The sequence below is a fragment of the Acanthamoeba castellanii genome, assembly GCF_000313135.1.
Source record: "Acanthamoeba castellanii str. Neff unplaced genomic scaffold scf7180000084594, whole genome shotgun sequence".
Classification (NCBI taxonomy): Eukaryota; Discosea; order Longamoebia; family Acanthamoebidae; genus Acanthamoeba; species Acanthamoeba castellanii.
Window position 1 is genome coordinate 330,289 of NW_004457584.1, and position 24,859 is coordinate 355,147.

Sequence of the window (24,859 nt, forward strand, 5' to 3'; positions counted from 1 at the left end):
AATGCAAGCGATGAGGCGGAACGTTTTCTTTTCTTTCGGCCTTTTCTCTGGCGGGAAACCGGCAGGCCCCAAAAAACAAATCCAAAAAAAAAATACAAACAAAGAGATACCTGGATCCACACCACCACCACCACCACGAGATGGAGCAGCAGCCGCAGTCCCCGTGGCAAGTGGCCGGCGTGGAGGGGATGCCGCTGGGAGGAGGTGGACCCGCCCCCGCCCTCGCGCTCTCGCCCGACGGAGGCGTGTCCTCTGCCACCACTACTCCCGCCGCCGCTGCTGCCGCCACTCCCAACGACGACCACGACCACATCGATGGCGACGAGCTGGCGAGCCTCAAGCGGGAGGAGGAGGCGGCCCGCCGCGACCTCTTGGCCCGCCGCAAGGCCAGCCTGCAGCAGCGGCAGCAGGCCGCACGCTCTTCCTCCTCTGGCGGCGGCGGCGGCAGCAGCGGCAGCAGCACAGGCAGCGAGAGCCCGGCGGCGGCGGCGGCAGCTGCAGGTGCCGCCCAGGAGGAGGCCGGTGCCTCCAAGGCGCCGCCTGTCACGGCCTCAACACTAAAGAAGCCGCCTCCGCCGCAGCAGCAGGAGGTGCGGGCCGAGGCGGTGGAGAACGCGGTGCGGTTCCTCAACCATCCGAAGGTGAAGGCGTCGCCGCTGGGCAAGCGCCTGGCCTTCCTCGAGCACAAGGGCCTCAACGACTCCGAGATCGCCCTCGCCCTCAAGCGCGCCAACATCTCCTCCGACGACGTAAAGCTCGCCATGGACCTCGCCAACAGCAACAACGCCGCCGCCGCTTCCGCCACCACCACGTCGTCGTCCGTCACCCATCATGATGGTGCACCACCGCCCACCGCACCCTCGTCCCCTGGGTGTGCCGCCGCCGCCGCCGCCGCCGCCGCGAGCCTGCTCTCCCTAACGTGTCGTGCGTGTGTGTGTCGTGTGTCGTTGACGCGTGTATGTCGGAATGTTGTGCGCACCTTTTGAGGGGCAGGAGTGTCCCCCTCCCCGCCACTTCCGCCCCGCGCCGCTGGCGCCGCCGGAATGCAGGTGGTGCAGCAGCCGCCGCCGCCGCAGCCGGCTGCAGGCTGGGGCTGGGGAGCCCGAATAGGAGGCGCCGTCGCGTTCTTCGCTCTCGGCGGTGCCGCCACGCTCCTTGCCGCGGTACCTCCCGCCCCGCGCGCCGGCAGCCCCGCGACGACCGCGCGCACTGACGGTGGTACCCCCTAACCCCCTCCTCCATTCTCTCGGCAGAAATATCTCTTCGGCCTATCCTCGGGCGGCACCGGCGAACAGGTGCGCGCTCTCTCCGTCCCATTTATTAATATGGCTTCGGTTGCGGTTATGGTTGTGGTTGCCGTTATGGTTGCGGTTATGGTTAGTTGTGAGGTGCACTCTGGAGTGTGTGCGCTTTTGAAGGCGACTGATGGCGGGTTGGGCTGCGATTCACGATCGATGGTCGCTGGTTGGTTGGTTGGTTGGTTGGTTGGTTGGTTGGTTGGTGGCGCTCGGCAGCAGCAGGGGGAGAAGAAGCAACAGGACGGCCAGGCGAAGGTCGGGCAGGACAAGACCGATCGACTCAGTGCGGAGCTGCAGTCCCTCCGTGCCTCACAGGAAGCCCTCGCCGGCCAAGTCAGGTCAGGCCACAAGCCCCGCCGCCCCCCGCCCCGCCCCAAACTGCACCCTCGCCGCCGCCGCACCGCCACACCGCCGTCACCAGTAGTGGTGGTCTCACGACACCGCCCACCTCGTCGCATTGACACGCCGGTGTGTATTGGGAGGGGGGCGTGCAGAGAGGCGTTCGTGGCGATGAAGGAGAGCGTCGAGAGCCAGACGCAGCAGGCCTTCCTCCGAAGCACCGGTGAGGCGCCGCCGAGGAAAACCGCCGCCACCACCACCGCGCACGACGAGACCATCGCCTCGCTCAAGACTGAAATCAAGACCCTCCGCGGTACGGACCCCAGAGCAACGCAGCGCACCACAACGACACGCGCGCGGTTGTTCTGACCGGGCAATCTTTGGGGGGGGCGGGGGGTAGCCATGCTGCTGGATACCCGTACGGCTGAGTCGGCGGCCACGCGCGCCTCCACGGTTGCCGACCTCCCCTCCTATTCCATTCCCTCGTCGTCGTCGTCGTCCACGTCGTCGGCGGCATCGCCCGTGGGGCTGCCCAGCTGGCAAATGGCGTCCAAGCGCACCTCCGTCACCCAGCCCTCCTCCGCCTCGTCCTCGAGCACCGACGCACCCACTCCCTCTCCTGCGCCGGCCTCCTCTCCCTCTGCCGTCGGTAAGCCGAGTGCCCCCAAGGTGCCGCTGCCCTCCCCCTCACGCACCCGTTGTCGTGTGCGGTGGTGCCCGGGCGTGTGCGGTGCTGCGTGTGCGGTGGTGCGGTGGTGCGTGTGCGTTGCTCTGGGGCCAACCGGCAACAAGGGGTTTCTCCCCACTGTGGGGGGGGGTGTACCGCCTCTTCATTTGCTGATGCGCGCCACCCACCCATCCACCGACGCAGCCCTACGAGCGGAGGGCAGCCGCCAGCAAGGCCGAGGCGGCCGCCACCTCCGCCAATGTCGTCGAGACACCCGCCGCCTCCTCCTCCGAGGATGAGCCCCAGGTGACCGAAAGCAGCGCCGCCCCCGCGCCTGCAGACGCCGCCGCAGCGGGACACGAGCAGCAGCAGGAGGAGGAGGAGAAGGACGCCACCACGTCTCCTGCGTGAAGAGGAAGAAAAAAATGCGGAAAGTTAAATGCAAAGAAAAAGGGGGGGAAGGGGATAAGCAGCAATCTCAAGAACAGCTGAGATGGAAGGAGCCAGCAGCACCAGCACCAGCACCACCCCGGGGGGAACAGAAAGCAGCAGGACTGAGACCGCGACCACTGCGGCTGAGGTAGCGCCACCTCCAGTGGTGGTGGTGGGGTTCTACGCGTGCAAGCGGTGCGGGCACCAGCTGGGGGTGCCCGCCCAGGTGGCCCCCTCACGAGCCGGGTCCCGGCCAGCAGGCCTTCGCCTGGTCCAAGCGAGAGTAACCCCCCCCCGGTGCACGTGTGGCGTGGCGTGCTGGTGGCGCCAGCTAACGGGTTGGCTAACGGGTTGGCTGGCAGGCAGGTGGCAGCGGCGGTGGCTGAATGCACGTCGCTCTTCATGCACGACAAGCTCGAGTGGATGGGGGAGCTGGCGGACGTGGAGGGCAAGCTCGTGTGCCCGCGCTGCGCCTACCGCGTGGGCTCCTACCACTGGAGCGGCGCACAGTGCTCCTGCGGGTGCCAGGCCCACCCGCAAGCGCCTTCCCCCCCCCCCATACGTCAGCGACCTGACCACTGCCCGTGGTGTTGTATTGTAATGTGTGGTGGCTGGTGGGTGCTGCAGGCACTGGAGCACGCCCGCCATCCAGCTCCAGAAGAAGCGCATCGACGAGCGGCGCCTGTGATCGTCGTACCCCGAACACGAAAGCCCTTCCCCTTTTTCTTTTTTGGAGGGAGGGAGGGAACACGAGGCCTCGTTGCCACGACCCACGCGAGCGTTGGGTGAGCTCTTCCTCTTGCGGGTCCTGCCGCTTCCGACCGGTGGTTCTTCAGGTGCTGCGGGGCTCCTGGGCTCCTCCTTCTCCTCTCTCTGCATTCGCCGCCGCCGTTGGAGGAGCGGCGGCCTCCGCCTGGTGCTCCTCGTGCCCCGTGTCTCCTGCAAGCCGCCGCCACACCTGCCGTCGCAGCCAGTATCAAAGAGGGAGGGAGGGGGCAACAATGTGTGCACGTGAGCCACTGCCGCCACCGCCACCGGTGGTCGTGGCGAGCTGCACACAACGTGGTACAACAAAAGGTACGTACGTGGAGAGAGGCGAGGGCGTGCCGCTGAGCTCGCCCCACTCGCCCGTCGGGCTCTGTGAGTGCCACCATGGCCTCGGCTGTTGCGTTTCTTGAACCCCCCCCCAAAAGCAAAGAAATATGCGTGAGGCCCGGGCAGCTGTAGCGGTGGGGAGGGGGGGGGACAGGCGGGGTACAGGGAGCGTAGGAGGTGTGCGATGCCCGTGAGTTCGTGCAAGACGGTGGCTTCTTCTCGTGTGAGCTCCATCTTCGTGCTGGTCGTTGAGGTTGTTTATGGTTGTCGCTTGGCTTTGGTTTTGAGAGGAGGGAGAGAGGTGTGTGGTGCTGCTTACGTCCTGCGGCGTTCAGGGCCGCGGTGGGCTATCGCGCAGGATAGCGAAACAGCACGTGGTGGTCGTGCCACCCGCTGTGCCTTCTCGTTTGAGGGCGCGGGAGCGGCACGGACAGCCGCAGCGCCCGTCTCTTTGTCGCGAAGGGGATTACCAAAGAACCCCAGTCCCCGCCCCGCCCCATTTGTTGGACCCCTCCCACCGCCCGCATTGTGGGACACCCGCACAGGACCGGAGGTCTCGTCTCGTCTCCTCCAGGCCCCGGCACCTCGACTGCACCGACACCGCCACCGCCACCGCCACCACCGCCACCAATGCTGCTCATGCGACGATGCCTGCGAAGCCCCGCCGTCATCACTAACACTGCCGGCGGCGGCGGTCGGGCGGCACCCGTGCGGTGGTTCTCGTCTGGTGCCGCGCCGCCGCCGCGGGAGTTGGCCCACGTGGTGAAGCTTGACAGCCTCCACCAGGAGACCCCCGAACGCATCTCCCAACTCTGGATCGGTTCGCTTGCCCCACCCTTTTTTTTGTGCCAACACAGTGGGCCACCTGCAACGCTCTCCACGGCCGCGCTCCTTTGTGTTCGTGTTCTGTGACACAGACTACCACGTGAAGAAGGAGGCGTGCGTGTCGGCTGTGGCCCCGGCGGCCACCTACGCCCTCATCAACCGCCGCCTGGCCGAAAGGTGCGCACCCGCCCCATCACCCACGACGGCGGCGGGCCGTACCGCCTGCATCGCGTGGCACAGCAGCAGCAGCAGCAGCTGATACGTGGGTGTCCCCCCCCCCGGCACTAGTCCTCTGTTCGTGTTGCCGCTGCCGCGGGAGTCCGGGTTCGTGTCGGTGCTGCTGCAGGCCCACGCCGAGCAGGACACGGTGATGTTCACGGAGCTGGAGCAGTACCAGCGGGCGGCCGACAAGAGCGCCGTGCCCTCGTGCCTCCACCTCCGCTACTACACCGACCTGGCCGCCACCAAGGACATCGTGCTCGTGCGCGGCGAAGTCGATCTCGCACGCCTCACCACCACCGGTACGGGGCTCTCCCATCGCGATCCCCACCTCCTGTTGGCTACTACTGCTGCTGCTGCTGCTGCTCGCACCATGACCCCCCCCACCACCACCAACGCGCTCACTGGCTGCTGCTGCTGCTGCTGCACGTGTCGTGGTGCAGAGGCGCAGACGCTGGTGAATCAGCTGCAGGTGTACTACCTGGCCGACGCCAAGTACGCCGCCGTCAAGACCTTCAACCACGACCCGGCCCAGTTTGACTACAACGCCATCATCGACGACCTGCGCGGAGGCGTCGGCACTGACACCGTGCGCTAGCTTCACGACGGGGAGAGAGAGAGAGAGAGGGAGGAGGGGAATGTAGCGGCGTACACGTGCCATCGTTGAAGTGGCTGCTGCTATGCTGTGCTACGTGCTACATAATGATCATAGCGTTGTTTATGTACAAAACAGTGAAGAGGAAGAGGTGGTGAAATACATCCCTGCTACTGCGGCGGCGGCGTAACGTGGGTGCGCGGTGGTGTGCCGCTAATTCGTGGGTGGCCGCGCGTATCGAACGTCGGACCTCTGCTCTAGAAGTCGGCTCGGTGCACGGGTTTATCTGCGAGGTCAGATGCCGGGAGAGACAAGGGGGCAAAGATGAGTCTAGGCCCGCTTTGGGGATCGGAGGTGGTGGCGGTGGTAGTAGAGGTGTGGGTGGATGGGGGGGGGGCGGTACCGGCGATGTAGGTGAACTCGAGGGGGTTGGACATGGTGCGTCCGTCGTTGGTGACCTGCACCATGACCTTGACCTCGCGCACGGGGTCGCGGTTGTAGGGCGAGAAGATGGCGGGGCACGGGTACGGGGGCGCCTCGAAGAAGAGCACTGAGTCCGAGTACATCTCCGGGTTGAGGGCGGTCACGTCCCCGTGGGGCGTCGCGAAGATGATGCTCAGCGAGGGTCCCTTGATAAAGGGCTGCCCGATCACGTGCATCTTGTCGCCCCCGTGCACGCTCCCGTGGCTCTTGTTCAACGTGCGCAGCTTCACGCTCTCTGCCAAGTGACGATGATGATGATGATGACGATGAGAGTGGACGTACCGTGTCGAGTCAGCACCACCGACCGTTCCGCACCACATCACACGCGTGCGCGCGCGCACACACACATACACACACACACGAGAGTCGGGGGGGGGGTAGCACGTACTTCGCCGGGCGAGGACCTTCATGTGGGAGTAGGCGTAGAAGGCGCTGGTGCGGGTGCCGAAGCTGCCCAGGGGCTGGCCGTCCTTGGTGAGCGGCACGAACTCGAGGCAGAACTCCCGCTCGCCGTGCTTGGTCGACGCCTCCCGCATGCTCAGGTTGTCGAACGTCGCACGCCCGTCCTCCTTCAGCGACACCGTCTTCTTCCCGCCCAGGATCTGCTGGTTCTGTGATGTGTGCGTGTGTGCGCGCGCGCCGTGTGGTACCGTGTGATCGCCGGAGAGTGAGTGGGTTGTGCGTGCACCAGTGGGGCTGGAGTGGTGTGCGGGGCAAGAGAGAGAAAGAGAGAGAAAGAAAGAAGGGTGCGTACCACGTCCTCGGGTGAGGAGGCGTAGGCGAGGCGCACTTCGACGGACTGGATGGGGAGTGGCGTGTCGTGGTGGCCGGTGATGCGGACGGTGACGCCAAAGTTTCGGTTCTCGCTCGGGGTGCGGGTGCGCACTTCGACGGGCGGCTGCCGCTCCACCACCAGCTCCACGGGCTCGCCCTGCTGCTGCTGCTGCTGCTGCCGCTTGCCCCCGTATTGCTGGTGGTGGTGCTTGGCGTTCGTGGTGGCTTCGGGGCGCTCCTCGAGCTTGACTGCGACGCCGCGGTGGCCCACGAGCGCTCCGGCGAGCTCGACGGCGAGGGGCAGCTCGTAGAGGTCGCCGGCCTTGCTGCTGCTGCCGCCGCCGCCTTTCTGCTGCTCGCAGCCTGTCGAAGCCTCGGCGATCGTGTCCGATGCTGATGCTGCTCCTGCAAGGGTGGGGCGGCGCGAGGCGGCCAGCTTGCGCTTGCGCTGGACGGGCTCGTCGAGCGGAGGCGACCACATACCGGGCACCCCGGCGCCCGCCTTCGAAGGCGCCGAGGCCGGCAACGCGCCTTGCTGGTGCTGCTGGTGCTGCTGCTGCTGGTGGTGGTGGTGGTAGGGGAAGTGGTGGCCGTGCTCCTGCTTGACGGGGTTGAGGACGTGGCGGGCACCACCGCCTCGATGCGCTGCCGCCGGGGGAGGTGCGGACATGAGGGGCGAGTCGAGGGCATTGAACGAGGACGAGCTGGCACCGCCCAGGCCGTAGAGGCCGAGAGCGTCGGGCATGTCCATGGGCCCCATGGCCTGCAGGTCGAAGTAGGACAGGCCCAGGGGCGGCATGCTACCCATCGCCGCCGCCGCCCCCGCGTGGACGCCGCCGCCGATCAGGAGGCCGCCCTCGTCGTAGTCGGCGAGGGCCATGAGCGAGGAGCCCGCCGGCGAGGAGCGCCCCGAAGGCGAAGAAGAAGCCGGCGAGGGAGAAGAGGCCGCGAACGACGAGGACGTGGCGTGCGAGTAGTGGTGGTTGCGGTGGTGGGCGGTGCTTCCGTAGGGGGTGGCCGAGGGGTGGAGGAAGGAGGCGTCCCAGCCACTGTCCTCGCTCAGGCCGAGGTGGCTGCCATGCTGGGCGGAGACCAGGTCTTCGAGCATGGCATCTTGGTAGGCGTGCCCTGAAGGCTCAATGAAGCTCTTGATGAAGCTGTCACCGCCATCTCCCAGGTCTTGGAAGCAGAAACCCAGATCCATCTGCTGCCGGTGGTGTACGCGGACCGTGCGAAGTAGGAGAAGGTGGCAATGCTGCTGCCGCTTGGTGGTACGTCTGCCTTGCGAGATGAGATGAAAGCAACAACTGGGTACGAAATCTGCACGACTCATTGCCAGCGGGCATTTTCCGTTGGCCACCCAAGAAAACCCTCCCACCCCGTCGAATTTCGTCCAGCCGAAGCTGCCGAGTGGCGGAAACGCCCCATCGAAGTCCGTTGCGAAATTTCTGCTACGTGGCTCATCATCTTTTCCCACCCCCCAAGATAAAGATCAATCAAAGACCGCGATGGCTGCGCGACCTTCCCCTCCCAAGCCCCATGAATTGCGTACGGGAGGCCTCACAACGGGAGGCGCCACCGCCACAGCGGGCGCTGGTGTATCGCGAATGACAGAATTTGATCGTGCGAGGGCGGCCACTGGTGCGCCGTCCCTCAGCACGGCCACAACTCCCACACTGCCTCCTCGACCTGGTACGAGAACAGGTTCCCTCATTTTGCATTTTTTTTTCGCCTTGGAGGGTCAATTTTGGAGCTGAGGAGGACTCTGCATCGTATATGCAGGCGGGGGAATGTACGGAGGCGGTGGCATGCTGGGTTCGGGCGGGTACGGCGGGAGCACCTACGGAAGCAGCTACGGCGGCGGCTACGGTGGTGGTGGCATGTACGGCAGCAGCTACGGAGGCGCGTACGGAGCGTCGCGCTACGGGGGCGGCTATGGCGGCTACGGCGGTTCTTCGAGCTATGGGAGCGGCTACGGGGGCGCGTACGGGTCGTCGCGCTACGGTTCTTCGCGCTACGGAGGCGGCTACGGGGCGTCGTCGATGTACGGCAGCAGCTACGGCGGCGGCGGCGGCTACGGCGCCTACAACCGAGGGCCGCTCGGGGCTGGACCGCGCGGCCCGGGCGAGGGCGGCCCCGGGGTGGTGACGTGGATCGACCAGTTCTCGCAAGTGGTGGACACATTCGGGCGCTTCGCGCACCTGCTCGACATGAACTGCGACGCCCTCTACGGCTCCTTCTCGTCAGTGCTGCGGCTGTTTGAGTCCATGTCGGAGCTGCGTCGCGAGCTGCTCTTCATCTTCCAGACGGTGACGCTCTACCGCCTGCTCAAGTCCGTTCTCGGGCGCGTCGGGTCCGTGGGCAGGTTCATCACGGGTGGCTCCACCGCCTCGGTCGTGTCATCTTCTTCGACGTCGGGCCTCGATCTCGACTCCTTCCAGCACTTTCAGGGCAAGGACCAGGCGGCTCCTCGCAGCGGCCGCCGCTTCTGGCCGTTCCTCCTCTTCCTCATCAGCGCCATCGGCGGACCCCTCATCATCAACCGACTCTGGCGAATGCTCCGCGCGGCGGCCGCCGCCGCCCAACAGCCCCAACAGCAGCTCGCCGACGAGGAGCGCGAAGAAGCCCCCATCTACGTCCAGGCCCTCTACGACTTTGTCGGCTCCGGCTCAGAGGGTACCCTCTACATGCCCCCATGCCTCCGCAGCCGAGGCCTTTTCACTCTCCTTCGCGTTCTCGGCCAAACACTGACGTACCTGTGTGTGTCCTGTGTCCTGTGTCCTGTGTGTGCTTGCGACGCGACAGGCGACCTTCAATTCGGTAAAGGCGCCTTGATCCGGGTCCTGCGAGCCGACCCCGACCAGGGCTGGTGGGAAGGAGAGACGGGCGGGCGAGTGGGCCTCTTCCCCGCCAACTTCGTGCAGCCAGTCTCCCGGCCACACGGCGCCGCAGACAACAACAATAACGACGCCGCTGCACTGGGCAGCGCGTGGACGCCCGGAAGCAGCGCCGAACCCATCCGCCTCCACCTCGGGGCTGACGTCCAGCAGCCCCCCTCCCGCTTTGCCTGACCTCGCCTTGTACAGACGAAAAGCTTTTCGTGGATTTCCCACGGTCGGTTGGTGGTGAACACGGGGGCGAGGGTTTGAAAACAAATTAGTTGCGTGACGCCCATCGTGTTGGAGGAGGTCCAATGACTACTACCACTACCACTAGTGCTGGGTCCACTGGATCTTGGAGATGTCGACGCCCTCCTTGACCATCTCCCAGAGCGGGGACATCTCGCGGAGGCGGTCGACGTGCTTGGCGCAGAGCTCGATGGCGTGGTCGACCTCGCGCTCGGTGGTGAAGCGGCCGATGCCGAAGCGGAGCGAGGTGTGGGCCATGTCCTCGGAGACGCCGAGGGCGCGCAGCACGTAGGAGGGCTCCAGGGAGGCCGAGGTGCAGGCCGAGCCCGAGGAGAGGGCCACCTCCTTGAGGGCCATGAGGAGCGACTCGCCCTCGACGTAGGCGAAGGAGATGTTGAGGTTGCCGTGGTACCGGCGCTCGAGGTCGCCGTTGAGGTAGACCTCGGGCACGCGCGCGCGGATGCCGTCGTAGAGGCGGTGGAAGAGGTGCTTGACCCACGCGCCGTCGCGCTCCATCTCCTCGAGGGCCACCTCGCACGCCTTGCCCAGGCCCACGACCAGCGGCGTCGGCACCGTCCCGCTCCGCAGGCCGCGCTCCTGCCCGCCGCCGCTGATGATCGGGTGAAGCCGCACGCGGGGCTTCCTCCGCACGTAGAGCGCGCCGACGCCCTTCGGGCCGTAGAGCTTGTGACCGCTGATGGAGAGCAGGTCGATGCTCATCGCGTTCACGTCGAGCGGGATCTTGCCCACGGCCTGCGCCGCGTCGCAGTGGAAGAACACGCCCCGCCGCCGGCACAGCTGCCCGATCTCGCCGACGGGCTGGATGACCCCGATCTCGTTGTTCACCGCCATCACGCTCACCAGCACCGTGTCGGGCCTCATCGCCGCCTCGAGCTTGGCCACGTCCAGCACCCCGTTCTTCTCCACCGGCAGGTACGTCACCTCGAACCCCTCGCCCGCCTCCAGCACCCGGCACGAGTCCAGCACGCACTTGTGCTCCTGATACCAACCACCAACGACGACCGACGACGCGACACGCATACATTCCCACCCCCGCGGTGAGGCACACTCGATGTAATAGCCGAGGACGTGTGTCGTGTGTCGTGTGGGAGAGAGAGAGAGAGAGAGAAGGTACCGTGACGGTGGTGATGATGTGTTTGCGCTTCTCGCCGTAAAAGCGGGCCACGCCCTTGATGGCCGCGTTGTTCGACTCCGTGGCGCCCGACGTGAACACCACCTCCTTCGCGTCGGCCCCGATGAGCCGCGCCACTTTCTGGTCACACGCGCGCGCGTGGAGCGTACAAACAGTTAAAAGAAGAAGAACCCCCCCCCCAACCAAGCACCCAATCAACCGACCGCAACCGCCAGATCTCATGAGTAGAGTTGGTGGGGGGGGGGAAGTAGTACCTCGCGGGCGTCCTCGACGAGGTCCTGTGTCTCCCAGCCGTAGTGGTGGGTGCGGGAGTGGGGGTTGCCATAGGCCTCGGTGTAGACGGGCAGCATGGCGTCCAGCACGCGCGGGTCCACCGGGGTGGTGGCCTGCATGTCAAGATACACCGATCGCCCCCCCTGGGTCGCGCTAGGCACGCTGCTGGCCATGCGGGCGGCACCCGAGGAGAGGCGTATGGGCGCGGCCGAGGGAGCCGCTCTCGGCCAGCCCTTGCGGAGAAGGGCGCCCCGATGGGTGATGCTGCTGCTGTTCCTTTTCATCTTCTATGTTGGGGCTCTGTCGGCTTTTTCCGCCCTATTTTCCCTTTGCCCTTCATTACCATTTCCTCGAAACAGGCCACCGGAGGCGTGGAAAAAGGCGGTGGACGCGTGGGAGGGGAGGTACAACAGGGGAGATGGGAGGGGGGAGGGGAAAGTGAGAGAGTGCAACGAGAGGGATCTCTCCTCGACTCTACTCTACTGGGCGGAGGCACGCTGCTTGCCCATGAGGTTGAGGGCCGAGCCGGCCTTCCACCAGGCGATCTGGCCCTCGTTGAGGGTCTGATTGGCCACCACGTCGAAGGGCTTGCCCTCCTTGGGCGTCACTCTGAGCGTAACGGGCTGCACGGAGCGAGGGAGGGGGAGAAGAGAGTGAGCGACGGGATCCCGATAAACGAGGTAAAGCCTGGCTGGCTGGCTGGCTGGCTGGTGGTGGCTGGTGGGCGGGGGAGGGTTACCTTGCCGGGGGCGAGGTCCTTGAGGCCGACGATGGTGATGCGGTCGTTGCCGCTGATGCGGTCGTAGTCAGCCGGGTTGGCGAAGGTGAGGGGGAGGATTCCCTGCTTCTTCAGGTTCGTCTCGTGGATGCGGGCGAAGCTGCGCACCACCACGGCCTTGCCGCCCAGGTACCTCGGCTGTTGCAGGTGTTGTGGTGTGGTGTGTGTTGTGAGTGGAAGAACCTCGCGTGGATTGGATTGGATTGGAGGGAGACGAGGATTGGAGGGGGGGGGGGTTACCTCGATGGCGGCGTGCTCGCGGCTGCTGCCCTCGCCGTAGTTCTCATCGCCGATAACGATCCAGGGCACGCCGGCCTTCTTGTAGGCGCGGGCGACGTCGGGGACGGCGCCGAACTCGCCGGTGAGCTGGTTCTGGACGCAGTTGGCCTTGTTGTTCTCGGCGTTGATGGCACCAATGAACATGTTGTTGGAGATGTTGTCGATGTGGCCGCGGTACTTGAGCCAGGGTCCGGCCATGGAGATGTGGTCCGTCGTGCACTTGCCCTTGGCCTTGATGAGGACCGGCATGTTCTCGATCGCATCGGATCCATTCCACTCGTCGAACTTGGGGAGGAGCTGCAGGCGTTGGCTACGAAGAAGAAGAAGAAATGGAAGACTCGTTAGACACACCCCCTCGCAGGAATCGGACTCGCTGCTTGGGGTGTAGGCTGACGGACGCACCTGCTGGGGTCGACCACCACGGTGACCTTGCTGCCGTCGGCGGCGGGAGGCTGGTAGGTGTCCTCGCCAGCGTCGAAGCCGCGAGCCGGGAGCTCGTCGCCGTAGGGGCTCTTCAGCTTGAACTGCTTGCCATCGGCGCCGGTGAGCGAGTCGGTGAGCGGGTTGAACGTCAGGTCGCCGGCGATCGACATGGCGGTCACGAGCTGTATGGGCAGAGCGCGCGCGCACATACACCAGAGAGAGAGAGAGAGAGCGTGTGCGTTAGCAGGGCACATCGGTCTGTGGGCAGAGGGCGCTGGAGGTACCTCGGGGGAGGAGACGAAGGCGTGGGTCTGGGGGTTGGCGTCGTTACGGCCGGTGAAGTTGCGGTTGTAGGAGGTGATGATGGAGTTCTTGTCGCCCTTCTTGATGTCGTCGCGCTTCCACTGCCCGATGCAGGGTCCGCAGGCGTTGGCGAGGACGGTACCGCCAACCTTCTCGAAGGTGTTGATGATGCCGTCGCGAGCGATGGTGGCGCGGATCTGCTCGGAGCCGGGGGTGATGATGAACCCGCTCTTGGCCTTGACGCCGTGGTCGATGGCCTGCTGGACAATCGACGCGGAGCGCGACATGTCCTCGTAGGACGAGTTGGTGCAGCTGCCGATCAGGCCCTGCGCGAGCTTCTCGGGCCAGTTGTTCTTCTTCACGGCCTCGGCGAACTTGGAGAGGGGCGTGGCCAGGTCGGGGGTGAAGGGACCGTTGACGTGCGGCTCCAGCTCGCTCAGGTTGATCTCGATCACCTCGTCGTAGAGCTTGTTCTGCAGATCCTCGCAGCCTTTGCGAGAACAGGAAAAAAAAAGCATCACCCGCGGGTGAGCCACCGCACGACGCGGAGAATAGACAAAAGGAGCGGCGTACCGGGATCGGCGACGAGGTGGTCCTTGAAGGACTCGGCGGCGGAGGCGATGTCGGCACGGCTGGTGGCCTTGAGGTAGGCGGACATGCGGTGGTTGAAGGGGAACAGCGACGTGGTGGCTCCGATCTCGGCACCCATGTTACAGATGGTGGCCATGCCTGCAGGACGGACGACAACGGCGGCGATGAGAGGTTGTGTGTGTGTGTGTGTGTGTGTGTTGAAACCACCACGGATGCCAGCTCGCAACCACCGCCAACCCGCCAAGAGAGAGAGAGAGAGAGTACCGGTGCAGGAGATGGAGTCGAGGCCGGGGCCAAAGTATTCGACGATGTAGCCGGTGCCACCCTTGACGGTCAGGATGCCGGCCAGCTTGAGGATGACGTCCTTGGGCGCGGTCCAGCCCGACAGCGCGCCGGTGAGCTTGACGCCCAGGATCTTGGGCGCCTTGAGCTCCCACGGGATGTCCGCCATCACGTCCACCGCATCAGCACCGCCCACGCCTGCGTTGGCCCAACATACCCGGATCAGACGCGACTACGCGCCCACACCACCAGCGACACCGCGCCCACGACGGACAACAGGGGGGGACAACTTGTAGAAGAAGACGAGGGAGGGAGGGAGGGGTACCGATGGCAACCATGCCCAGGCCGCCGGCGTTGGGGGTGTGGCTGTCCGTGCCGATCATGAGACCACCGGGGAAGGCGTAGTTCTCGAGCACGATCTGGTGGATGATGCCGCTACCGGGTTTCCAGAAGCCGATGCCGTACTTGTTGGAGGAGCTCGCAAGGAAGTCGTAGACCTCCCTATTGATGTCCTTGGCATTCTTCAAATCTTGGGCACCGCCCACGTGGGCCTCGATGAGGTGGTCGCAGTGGATGGTGGTGGGTACGGCGACCTTGGGCAGACCGGCCGTCATGAACTGCAGCACGGCCATCTGGGCCGTGGCGTCCTGCATGGCCACGCGATCGGGCCTCAGCTTGAGGTAGGTCTTGCCCCTCACAACCTCTGCGGCACAAGGACGTGTAAGCAAGAGAGACCAGCAGTTACTACTCTCGAGATGGGGCTACACTCACCCTGCTTGGTGTCATCGAGGTGGCTGTAGAGGATTTTCTCTGTAGAAATGAGAAAGAGAAGGAACGGTGAGGTGACGCAATTGTGGTGGAATGAGTCGGAGGACAAGTGCGCACCAGCAAGGGTAAGAGGGCGATCCAGCCTCTTGCGGACATCGCTCAATTTCGACTTCATCTTCTCGTAGGGCAGCGTGGTGCTGGGCTCGAGGCGGGAAAGGGCAGCGTAGTTCCTCTCGCCCAGGGCCGACCTCACGGAGGAGGGCAGCGCCTAGAATATCATCAACATCAGTGGCGAGATTAACAAAAGTCCATTTGAATCGTCGAGATCGTTGCCTCTGATTTTGTTTTTCAATTGAGATCTTCCGAAAGATGCGGAAGGGCGCACCCTAGTGCAGGGGGTCACGATGGTAGCTCTCTTGAGCGACTGCATGGTGTGTGCGTGATCTACTTCGAAAAAAGAAAAAGAAAAACGGCCGCGCCAACTCTTCGTGGCCAACGAAGTTGTTCCCTGCACGGGAAAATCCAGGAAACCCGCGCAAGGTGGCGCTCCGCCAGACACACACGAACTTCGCCGGGGGAAACGCACCGGAGCTCACAACGGCGGCACTAACCCACTAAGAAATAAGAGGGGGGGGGCGAGTGTTCATCCCCTTTGCAGATTTTTGTGTGGGGAATTTTGTATGGTGGTCATCTTGACAGACAATCTCATCTTCCACCCACCACCTTCAAGGGCTCAAGCTGGTCACACACTCAGTCATACTGGCAATGGTGGTGTTTGAGATCATGGAAGAGAGACATCATCAACTCCTCAGGTGTCTATCTACATGTACCACCCACAACTGCTTCCCACAACAACTCTGCAAGGCTCAGGAGCATCAGCAGCTTGTGTCCACCCAGACCCTCATTTTTCACTTGTTTCACAACTATGGCAACACTGATTAAGCACATGTAACTAGTTAAATGCATTTAACAAGTGTTACATGTTTTCATTGCATCCCCTGTAAAACCAGACACTTACTTTATCACATACACATACACAATGACTACATGTTTGACCTACCAATACTTAACACATACATGATCTGGAAAATCAGAACTTTGCTTGTTTTGTGTATGTGCTCCTCTGAACAACCTCAAACTGCACCTTGCTTTTGCTCTCATACCCTCCATCAATCCATTATCAGTGGCCCACATGCTGCCCTCACATCCAGTTCATGTTCAACCTCACACCATATTCAGTCAGTTGCACACATGCACTAAACTTCATTCTTCACATTTGTGCTGAATGGAGGATTATTCCTGAAGTTACAAGTCCCTCAATATCACTTAGAGCAGCGGTCTAGCATGTCAAAATCACACATGCAGATCAAAATCTTCAAAACTGCCCTGTAAATCAAAAATGTCAAATCTCACATGATTTTAGCACAACAAAAATTCCACAGTCATTTGTGACCTCTCATTTCAAATGACCACAAGTTCAGGGAGGGTTGTGTGTGCTGATGAGGGCACCTTGGGTAGCATCTTCACCTTGCCATGCAGCGAGGTCTGCTGCATACTTCTTTGCAAGCCTGGCATGTGGCCTCCATATTGCTTCCTGTGCTGTTTGTGTGGAAGTTGACATGGAGAGACAGTGCAGACAGTGTAAGAAAGCTGTGGAAAAGAGGAAGTGGGGCAGAGTCATACAAATAGGCGTGCCACTGGTAGTTCCCTTCCCTGGTTGTGCATCAGTTGATAATGTGAAGACCAGGAGGAGGAGGCTTCTTCAAGGCCAGCTTTGCATCATCACACTTCTGGTTCTCAAGTGCCCTCTTCTCAAACTCACTTAAGCAAGGAGGTGCGCCATCACAGACTTGGGCATGGATCTCTCTGGCAGCCCAACTCTCCTGTGATCAGCACAGGGAAAGAGTCTTAGGAGAAATATATAAAAGCTGTGGTGATTGTGGCAGCTGCGTACTGTGAATAAGCCTTGCATCACTGGTCCTGAGATGGTGGTATTCAGCTCAGTTTCAGGTTGAGGATGAGGCAATGGGCACCAAGGGAAGACACTCCCAAGTAAATGAGGTCTTCCTGTGTGAGTGTTGCAAACACTGAACCACTCTCATCATTTGCAGTGACCCATTCAGTGATGGAGGTGGTAATCTGTTGGCTTGCAAGCTCCTTGGTGATGGTGGCAGCCACTTCAGCCACTGTCACAGTTAATGGGATGTGCTGCATCAGGCAAGAGTGGTGAGTGAAACACAGCATGGCTTTTTGTTCAAGGGGTGGACATACATGCTTGGTAGCTTGCTGCAGACTGTGGGCAGCAACAGTTGATTGGGTCTGGGATGGAGAGATGTTTGATGTGGGGCAAATCACTTGACAGCCACACCTAGGCGTGGAGGACACCAAGGTCATGTTCATCATGTGGGGGGGGGGATGTGTACATGAGTGGAAGAGCTCTTGCTGGGTGTAGGCACTCTGTGGGATGCTGGCAAGCTGTGGCCAGAAAGAGGCTTCATGTGTTTTGGTGGGAACATGAGAGCTAGGAAAGGGATTGAAGGGGGGGGGGCTGCTTTTCACAGGAGCACCTGTGATTATGGAGTTCCTGGGCTGTTGTTGGGGTGATGCTGTGGTGAAGGAGAGCCATTGCTGTTGTCATTGTCTTCAAGATCATCATCATCATCTGGCTGAGGGCTCCCAATGTCTCCTTCTTGCTCCAAGACCTCATGGGCCCACTGTTCCTTGTCTAGGCCAGCCTTGGTGAAAAATGAACAGCTTTAGTGAGAAATTGTGCAGAAGCAAGCAACGCAAGGGAAGGAAAGCAAGAAGAGGTGTGTGATGTAGGAATTGATGAGATTTTGATACTGGAGACCCGTCTTGAGGTTTTCTGGTAGAGCACCTCAGAAAGTACCACCCAGTACTGTGTGGGATAGAGTCTTTGGTAGTGAGGAACAAGCCTCATGATCCACTCCTTCTGGTTAGGGGTTAGCCAGGTGGTTTGTGGGGCTCCATGTTGGAGTAGCAAGCTAGCAAACAACACACAGAACCTTGACTGCAATGGATGTCTCTTTGGTCAATGGCCACACATGTGGACCATGATCAATGGCCACACATTAACTTGCAGTCATTTGAAATGAGAGGTCATTGTTTGTCAGTTTAACCTCATAGAAATGGTTTTGATAACACAAAAATGGTTTTATTTTATCAGTAACAAGACAAAATTGGGAGTATGTTGAGAAATGGCAGATTAAAATTACATCATAATGAGAGATATGATACAGTAACTGGGCCAGCAGTCAAAGTCAAATTAGTTTGGTGTGGTGTAATGAGAAAAGATTGGTATAATGTGAGGATTACTGGGGTAGCCAGTGTTCTTTATTTTATTTGTGTGGTGGCGATTTGTCATTGAGCACACACTTGATAACACATAGTGGAGGAAGCTTTTTTTGATGAATTGGGAAGTGAACAAAGGAGTTTATTTTAAAAGTTGGAAAGATTGGAAAGACAGAGTCTAGTATTATTCACTTCTATCCACATCACAACCAGAGTGGAAAGGGGAAAGTGATACAAGGTCAGGCAATTGGTTGATGTCAGAGTTGTGGTGAGGGCTTCTGTCCCTGCTCCAGCTCCTGGTCCTGCTCTTGTGGCACTTGTGACAGCTGTGCTTGTGGCAGTCACTGCTGTGTCTGTGGGCTGCTGAAATCCAGGATGTGATGTTGGATGGGTTGGAGTGAATGAGGATGCTGTTGATGCCACTTGTGATGATGTTGGTTGCACTGAAGCTCCATTGATGTGGTAGCTGAAGTTGAGATGGAAGTAGGCATGAAGTGGAGTAGCACGAAGTGGAGTGTAGTCAAGAACACTTCACAGTTCAGTGCTTGCGGCGTAGGCAGTGAGGACAAGCTGATAGAAGACATGACCTATTGGTAGGAAAGCAGGTGAGAAGAGCATGTGCCACCAAGTTACATGAGCAAAATACATACTCAGTTGATGCACTTGAGGAGCAATGTGGACCCACTTCAGGTTCCACCTCTTGATGAGGGAGGGCTTCTTGTAGGCCATGAGCTTGGGAATCTTGGCAATGTCCTGGACCAGCAGTGACTCTGGATTAGCTTTCTCCTTCTCCTCTGCCTCCTTTCAAAGCCACTCTTGCAACTCTGGGATCCAGACATTGTTTGGTGGAGATGTGCTTGAGGATGTGAAGCAGAATTGGATCAGAAATTGATTGATTGCAAAGATAGAGGGCATGGGTTCTTTGGATTTGGCATACAAATTCTTGAGGTAGGTGGCACTCTTGGGCCAACTGTTGACATTGAGGAACTTCTTCATGATGCCTGTATAGTTGTGCAGATTTTCTCATAGTTTCTTCTGTTCTGTCTTGTTGCTTCTGAGCCTCTGGCTGCATGAAATGGTGGAGTTAGTACATGTTTGGAAATATGTAATTTTTTGTTGTGTATGTGTATGTGATGAAATGTACCATTGAGCTGATGAGCTTCTTCCAGTTGATGGCTTGCTCACCTTGTGTAGTGGTCCAGAACTTGTTGGTGTGCAGGGTGTTGTGGTGCTGGAAGAAGTCCTCCCACCCATCCTTGAGAACAGCAGCCTTGTTGTGCATGTGGTTCTGGCCCCAGGTGAGGATGTGAATGTTGTCTTCCAAGACTGTGTTCTGCATATGGAGAAAGGGTATTAGTCACAGTGGGGACATCAAAAAAGTATGTCAGAAAAAGAAAAACATACATTGACAATGTCACAACACTACTTGAAAGACTTCCCAGGGAAAAGCCACTGTGCAGTCTGAATGTGATGATTGCCATCAATGATGCAGTATTCAGGCATGCCACCTTTGAGGACACACTGAGAGGGAGGCAGCTCTTGAACAAGCAGCTCCATTGTCAGAACACCCATCTTGTTCATTGACATAGAGAGAACTCTGTGTCCTCTAGCAGTCACCAACCAATGAGTGCCACTCTTCATCAGTCAATGTCAATTGTCACAGCATTCATCTTCACATGATCCACACAGAGGACACCATAACACTGGTGCAGGGCCAGGAGGCATGGAGAGCTCCTCTTATGTGGGCTAGGAGGAGATGAATTAGCAAACATTCTATTGTGTACACATACACAATAGAATGTCCTGCAGTTGTGGTGCATAATCAGCTTCACAAACAGCACCTCCTTCAGGAGCTTCAGCAGCTCCTCATCAGTGGCCATGGCAGTTGCCTCTCTGGTAGGTCTTGTTTGGGCTGTCACATCAACCTGAAGAAAGTACAGGATTGGTGAGATTTATTAAGGACTATATTTCACATGAAATCAAACACACTTACCTCTGGTGCTAAGAGCAAATCTTGTGACATAGCTGGCTCCAGTGGTGCTGTTTTTTTCAGCTTCTTGCTCTTGAGTCTGCTGAGAGTCAAGAACAATCTTCAATGATGAGAATATATCAGTTGTTCTATCACATACACATATGCAATGGCTATGGTGGTTATAACCAATTATAAGAGTCAATATTCTTGAATAGAATGGAAATATGCAGTATAATGAAACTACTGGTATTATGATGGGACAACACCATGAAATGAAAGGATAACAATTAGATTAATTGTATATTTAAATTGCTATTTCATCACATACATGTACACAATGAAATTGTATCTATTAATGCTAATAAGATTTCATTGTGTACATGACATGGTGCATACCCATTCAGTTAGTTTTGTCTTGTTCTTCTCCACCTCTGCCACACTTGCAAAGTAATTCTCTCCACTCCAGTTGCTTGACCATCCACTTGGCAAGCTTGGCTGCATTGCAGCAGGACATTACCATGGACAGAATGCCACTTGTGGACTGGGTAAGGTTGTCACTCATGTTGTAGTGTGTAGGTTGGTAAAGAATAATGACCATTGCACCCTAAAAGGACTATGCTCAACCAATGAGCTTTTTTGCAGACATTTCTTAAAAAGTGTTAGGATTCCAGAATTGATCTACAATGGAGTTATGACCAACATTGCCAGCACTCATGGCACAATCTCCTGCACTCAGCACACAGTTGAGCAGATCAAGGAAGTGCTCAAGAATGCCTGCAAGAAGTGTGAGGAGCTTGCCAACCTCACAACAACCATCATCAATGAGAACCACAAGCTCCACCAGCAGGCTAGCCATGACAAGGCAACCATCATAGCTGCATGCCAACTAATTCTGGAACTGGTGCCAGGGCTTTCCAACTACCAGCTCCACAGCTTTGACATTGATTTCAACCATGTGAAGCAAGTCAAGGAGGAATGCCTCTTTGATCAAGTTGCAGGAAAGGCAGATGGATATCAGAAGCTGCCTCCTGGCACTGTCTGCCTCCTCAGGGGGAAGTTTGCCCTGGCCCATCTCAAGCCTGGCTACCTCAGTGGTGTGTTATTTCCTTGTGCTGTGTTGCAGTAGGTACCTTGTTTTTATTTGTAGGACCCATCTGTTGCTTCATCCTCATAATTCCTTCCCAAAGCCCCTGTTCTTCCTACCTGGACAACATGCCCTGCCACATGTCCTTTTTTCATCCCCAAAACAGCAGGTGTCTTCTTCACAGTTGCATGGAGGTGTTTTTGATTTTCTTCCTGCTAGAGAACCATCCATTCCTGGCACATTCCTGGCAGATATGGGCGTTGTGTTCCCTCTGGTGCAGACCTGTGGGCGGATCAGTGGTTCTCGCGGGGTACGTAGTCGCCGCTGCATCCGCTCAGGAAGTCAAAGTCGCATCCCTCGTTGGCCTGCTGCACGCGCTTGACGTAGAGGCTCGTGTAGCCGCGCGAGCGGTCATCCGGGTTGGCCGGCGGCGTCCACTTGGCCTTGCGCGCCGCCAGCTCCTACGCGGAGCGGCGCCACAAACGAACGAAACACATTTATAGATATATATATATATTACCACGGACAGCACCATCGCCACCGGTGGGGGGGTGGTACCTTGTCGGAGACGTGGAGGTGGAGGAGACGCTGCTCGACGTCGAGTTCGATGATATCACCGTCCTGGACGAGGGCGAGGGGTCCGCCCACGGCCGCCTCTGGCGCCGTGTGGAGGACCACCGTACCGTAGGCCGTACCGCTCATCCGCGCATCGGAGATCCGCACCATGTCCGTCACCCCTATATGTATATATTTTCATATGACCACGGTCACCACCCATCACAAGCCGATTGACCGGAGGTGAGAAGAGACCAACAACAACACCAACAACACCACTACCACCATCAACAACAACAACAACAAGGGAGACACTTACCTTGGGCGAGGAGCTTCTTGGGGAGAGGCATGTTGCCCACCTCGGCCATGCCGGGATAGCCCTGCGGCCCGCAGTTCTGGAGCACCATCACCGAGTCGGGCTGGAAGGGCAGGTCCGGGTCGTCCGTCCTCCGCCTCAGGTCCTCGATCGAGTTGAACACCACCGCGGGGCCTACCACCATCCATCACCACCAACACAGAGTCAGATGTTACACTGTAATCCAACTTGTGCCGTGTGTGTTATGTGTTATGTGCTAGTTACCTTTGTGCTTCATGAGGTGGGGAGAGGCGGCCGAGGGCTTGAGCACGGCGCCGTCGGGGGCGAGGTTGCCGCGGAGGACGGCGATGCCGCCCTGCAGCTTGAAGGGCTGGTCGATGGGCGTGATGACCTCCCGGTTCCAGCACTTGGCCTCCTTCACGTTCTCGCCCATGGTGCGCCCGTTCACCGTCATGGCGTCCTGATGGATCAACCCTGCACGCGAGCCACACGCGCGACATGGCGGCACATGCTCTATGAGCTCGAGCTAAAGTGTGCGACGTGTGCGCGTGCGTGTGCGAATACCCTCGGCCTTGAAAGCGAGCTCGTGGATGACGGCGGGCAGGCCACCGGCGTAGTAGAAGTCCTCCATGAGGTACTGGCCCGAGGGGCGCAGGTTGACCAGGCACGGCACGTCACGCCCCAGCCTGTCCCAGTCGTCGAGCGCCACCACTGCGCTGCTCTCCGTCTCACCGTCCCTGAACACAGAGGCTCGTAAGGAATGTCGCACTCACGCACTCACGCACGCGCACACGACACACAACACGACGAGCGTTTACCTGGGGCGCACGCGGCGGGAGATGGACAGCAGGTGGAGCACGGCGTTGGTGGATCCGCCGATGGCCCCGTTGACGCGGATGGCGTTCTCGAAGGCCTTCTTCGTGAGGATGTCCGACGGGCGCAGGTTCTCCTTCACCATCTCCACGATCCGACGCCCTGCACCGCCAGCGCGAAGCCATCGGCAATTAATGAAAGGCAGATTATGATAACGAATAAGTAATAATACAAGAATAACAGAATCAGAATAATGTAAAGGCATATTCGGACAAACCAGTGAGGTGGGCGAGGGTGTAGCGGCGGGCGTCCACGGCTGGGATGGCGGCGGCCGCGGGGAGGGTCATGCCGAGGGCCTCGACCATGCTGGCCATCGTGGAGGCCGTGCCCATCGTCATGCAGTGCCCCGCGCTACGCGACATGCACGACTCTAGGACCACCGGGAGGGAGAATCTCGGTCAGCGGCGCACACTCACACGCACACATGGTGCGTTGTGTGTGTGTATTGTGTGTGTGTGTGTGTGTGTCAATGTTGATGTAAGGTCTGGTTGCCTGGCGAGCGTACCGGCATCCATGAAGTCCTGGAGGGAGAGCTCGCCGGCCCGCACCATGGCGTCAAACTTCCACACGTGGGTGCCCGACCCAATCTGCTGGTCCCGCCACCGGCCGTTCAGCATCGGCCCTCCTGCAATCGTGCATGCAAGCCGGTCAATGCAGCAGGTGGGGGTGGGCAGACGGAATGGTGGTGGCTGATGGTGGGGCAATTACCGGGGAGCACGATGCTGGGCACGTCGACGCTGGCGGCGCCCATGAGGAGGGCCGGGGTGGTCTTGTCGCAGCCGGTCAGCAGCACCACGCCGTCGATCGGATTGCCCCTGCGTGTGGCCACCCACCCCATCAATTCAGCTCTTTAGCCGCACCACCAAACAAACGCCTCATGATTGGGTGAAGCGACGAGGCGAACCTGATGCTCTCCTCGACGTCCATGGAAACCAGGTTGCGGTAGAGCATGGCCGTAGGGCGCAGCAGCGTCTCCCCTGCAGCCAGCGAGGCCAGAAGAAGAAGAAGAGCAACAACAACAACAACGACAACACCAACAACACCGTCAGCTGAGGCGCATAGGCCGAGCATGGGCGCTACGCCGGGGGGAGGGGCGGATGGATGAAGAGGAGCGCACCGAGGGACATGACGGGGAACTCGAGAGGGAAGCCGCCCATCTCCCACACGCCGCGCTTCACCCACTCGGCGATCTTGCGGAAGTGCGCATTGCAGGGCGTCAGCTCCGACCACGTGTTGCAGATCCCTGCGTGCGGGTGGTTGGTTGGTGCCGCCCACCATCATCACCGCCGTCAGGCGGATGTTGCTGCAGGCGGACAGAGGAATAGCGCACACGCGACCCCCAATATAGGCACGTACCGATCACGGGGCGGCCGTGGAACACATCATCCGGGATTCCCTGTTCAGGTGCAGCACCGCCCCCGCCGCCACGGCCCACACGCGTGGGTTCAGATCTGCTGCAGCTCTACCCGGTGATGGGCGAAGGCTTGTGGTGGGGGGGGGGGCTGGTAGGGCACCTGGTTCTTCATCCAGCTGCGGTGGTTGAACCCGTCCTTGTCGCGCTTCCCGAACCACTCTTCGCTACGCAGGCGGCCCCCGCCTCCCCCCTCGGCCACTGCGCAGCTCGTCGTGGGCGTGAGTGTGTGACACGTGAGAGCCCCCCCCCCCAAACATTTTTTCAAGTAGCAAGTAGAATAGGACCACCCCACTACTACTCCATGGCCTGCCTGAAGGGGGAAGGGAGGGGGTTGTACCACCGCTGCGGTGGGTGGGGCCATCCGAGGAGGACGTGGTGGACGCCAAGAGACGACTCGCAGCGGAGGCGCCCGGCAGCAGGCCCGACGCCACTGCCCTGGTCGCGCAGCGTGGGGCTGCGGGACTACTACCACTTCGAAGCCTGTGCAAGCCTCGCCACCACGCCAGGCCTCGCGTCAGCGCTTCTTTGGGGGAGGGGGGGGCTAAGGTGGCGGGTCCGTACGATACAGCCACACGACGCATGTTGCGCAGCTCTTCACTTTGGGAGGAATTACAACTTGAGCGAGGAG

At 59.9% G+C, this 24,859-nt stretch overlaps 10 protein-coding genes across 10 annotated transcripts; 4 read left to right on the top strand and 6 right to left on the bottom strand.

Annotated features, from left to right (window-relative positions):
* Positions 1 to 140: 140 nt before the first annotated feature.
* Positions 141 to 2,715, top strand: ACA1_053820 (Peroxin 14 (Pex14), putative; the record flags this gene model as incomplete). The annotated part of the gene is made up of 7 exons (XM_004343991.1): positions 141 to 837; positions 994 to 1,163; positions 1,254 to 1,295; positions 1,521 to 1,636; positions 1,793 to 1,950; positions 2,038 to 2,306; positions 2,509 to 2,715. 7 exons carry the CDS (start codon positions 141 to 143, stop codon positions 2,713 to 2,715), a joined length of 1,659 nt encoding a protein of 552 aa, XP_004344041.1.
* An 82-nt stretch (positions 2,716 to 2,797) lies between these two features.
* On the top strand, positions 2,798 to 3,424 carry ACA1_053830 (hyvh1 dual specificity phosphatase; the record flags this gene model as incomplete). Its single annotated transcript, XM_004343992.1, has 4 exons — positions 2,798 to 2,931; positions 2,963 to 3,019; positions 3,099 to 3,257; positions 3,364 to 3,424. The coding sequence occupies 4 exons, from the start codon at positions 2,798 to 2,800 to the stop codon at positions 3,422 to 3,424; spliced, it is 411 nt and encodes a 136-aa protein (XP_004344042.1).
* ACA1_053840 (uncharacterized protein) lies at positions 3,300 to 4,065 on the bottom strand (the record flags this gene model as incomplete). The annotated part of the gene is made up of 3 exons (XM_004343993.1): positions 3,300 to 3,675; positions 3,822 to 3,872; positions 3,995 to 4,065. 3 exons carry the CDS (start codon positions 4,063 to 4,065, stop codon positions 3,300 to 3,302), a joined length of 498 nt encoding a protein of 165 aa, XP_004344043.1.
* A 396-nt stretch (positions 4,066 to 4,461) lies between these two features.
* On the top strand, positions 4,462 to 5,473 carry ACA1_053850 (ATP11 protein; the record flags this gene model as incomplete). The annotated part of the gene is made up of 4 exons (XM_004343994.1): positions 4,462 to 4,651; positions 4,749 to 4,833; positions 4,945 to 5,177; positions 5,319 to 5,473. The coding sequence occupies 4 exons, from the start codon at positions 4,462 to 4,464 to the stop codon at positions 5,471 to 5,473; spliced, it is 663 nt and encodes a 220-aa protein (XP_004344044.1).
* Positions 5,474 to 5,727: 254 nt separating this feature from the next.
* Positions 5,728 to 7,931, bottom strand: ACA1_053860 (IPT/TIG domain containing protein; the record flags this gene model as incomplete). The annotated part of the gene is made up of 4 exons (XM_004343995.1): positions 5,728 to 5,756; positions 5,874 to 6,188; positions 6,342 to 6,564; positions 6,708 to 7,931. 4 exons carry the CDS (start codon positions 7,929 to 7,931, stop codon positions 5,728 to 5,730), a joined length of 1,791 nt encoding a protein of 596 aa, XP_004344045.1.
* Positions 7,932 to 8,235: 304 nt separating this feature from the next.
* Positions 8,236 to 9,876, top strand: ACA1_053870 (Peroxin 13 (Pex13), putative; the record flags this gene model as incomplete). Its single annotated transcript, XM_004343996.1, has 4 exons — positions 8,236 to 8,368; positions 8,510 to 9,403; positions 9,533 to 9,768; positions 9,814 to 9,876. 4 exons carry the CDS (start codon positions 8,236 to 8,238, stop codon positions 9,874 to 9,876), a joined length of 1,326 nt encoding a protein of 441 aa, XP_004344046.1.
* A 63-nt stretch (positions 9,877 to 9,939) lies between these two features.
* ACA1_053880 (cysteine desulfurase IscS, putative) lies at positions 9,940 to 11,565 on the bottom strand (the record flags this gene model as incomplete). Its single annotated transcript, XM_004343997.1, has 3 exons — positions 9,940 to 10,854; positions 10,991 to 11,128; positions 11,263 to 11,565. 3 exons carry the CDS (start codon positions 11,563 to 11,565, stop codon positions 9,940 to 9,942), a joined length of 1,356 nt encoding a protein of 451 aa, XP_004344047.1.
* Positions 11,566 to 11,760: 195 nt separating this feature from the next.
* ACA1_053890 (aconitate hydratase, mitochondrial, putative) lies at positions 11,761 to 15,135 on the bottom strand (the record flags this gene model as incomplete). Its single annotated transcript, XM_004343998.1, has 11 exons — positions 11,761 to 11,904; positions 12,021 to 12,197; positions 12,300 to 12,648; positions 12,741 to 12,943; positions 13,046 to 13,554; positions 13,638 to 13,793; positions 13,920 to 14,135; positions 14,263 to 14,640; positions 14,709 to 14,747; positions 14,823 to 14,973; positions 15,091 to 15,135. The coding sequence occupies 11 exons, from the start codon at positions 15,133 to 15,135 to the stop codon at positions 11,761 to 11,763; spliced, it is 2,367 nt and encodes a 788-aa protein (XP_004344048.1).
* A 3,905-nt stretch (positions 15,136 to 19,040) lies between these two features.
* ACA1_053900 (uncharacterized protein) lies at positions 19,041 to 19,897 on the bottom strand (the record flags this gene model as incomplete). Its single annotated transcript, XM_004343999.1, has 3 exons — positions 19,041 to 19,079; positions 19,162 to 19,350; positions 19,859 to 19,897. 3 exons carry the CDS (start codon positions 19,895 to 19,897, stop codon positions 19,041 to 19,043), a joined length of 267 nt encoding a protein of 88 aa, XP_004344049.1.
* Positions 19,898 to 21,366: 1,469 nt separating this feature from the next.
* On the bottom strand, positions 21,367 to 24,812 carry ACA1_053910 (dihydroxy-acid dehydratase; the record flags this gene model as incomplete). The annotated part of the gene is made up of 14 exons (XM_004344000.1): positions 21,367 to 21,534; positions 21,632 to 21,810; positions 21,948 to 22,118; positions 22,209 to 22,418; positions 22,509 to 22,681; positions 22,763 to 22,919; positions 23,035 to 23,187; positions 23,323 to 23,442; positions 23,526 to 23,632; positions 23,722 to 23,794; positions 23,935 to 24,060; positions 24,174 to 24,213; positions 24,332 to 24,429; positions 24,569 to 24,812. The coding sequence occupies 14 exons, from the start codon at positions 24,810 to 24,812 to the stop codon at positions 21,367 to 21,369; spliced, it is 2,019 nt and encodes a 672-aa protein (XP_004344050.1).
* Positions 24,813 to 24,859: the final 47 nt, after the last annotated feature.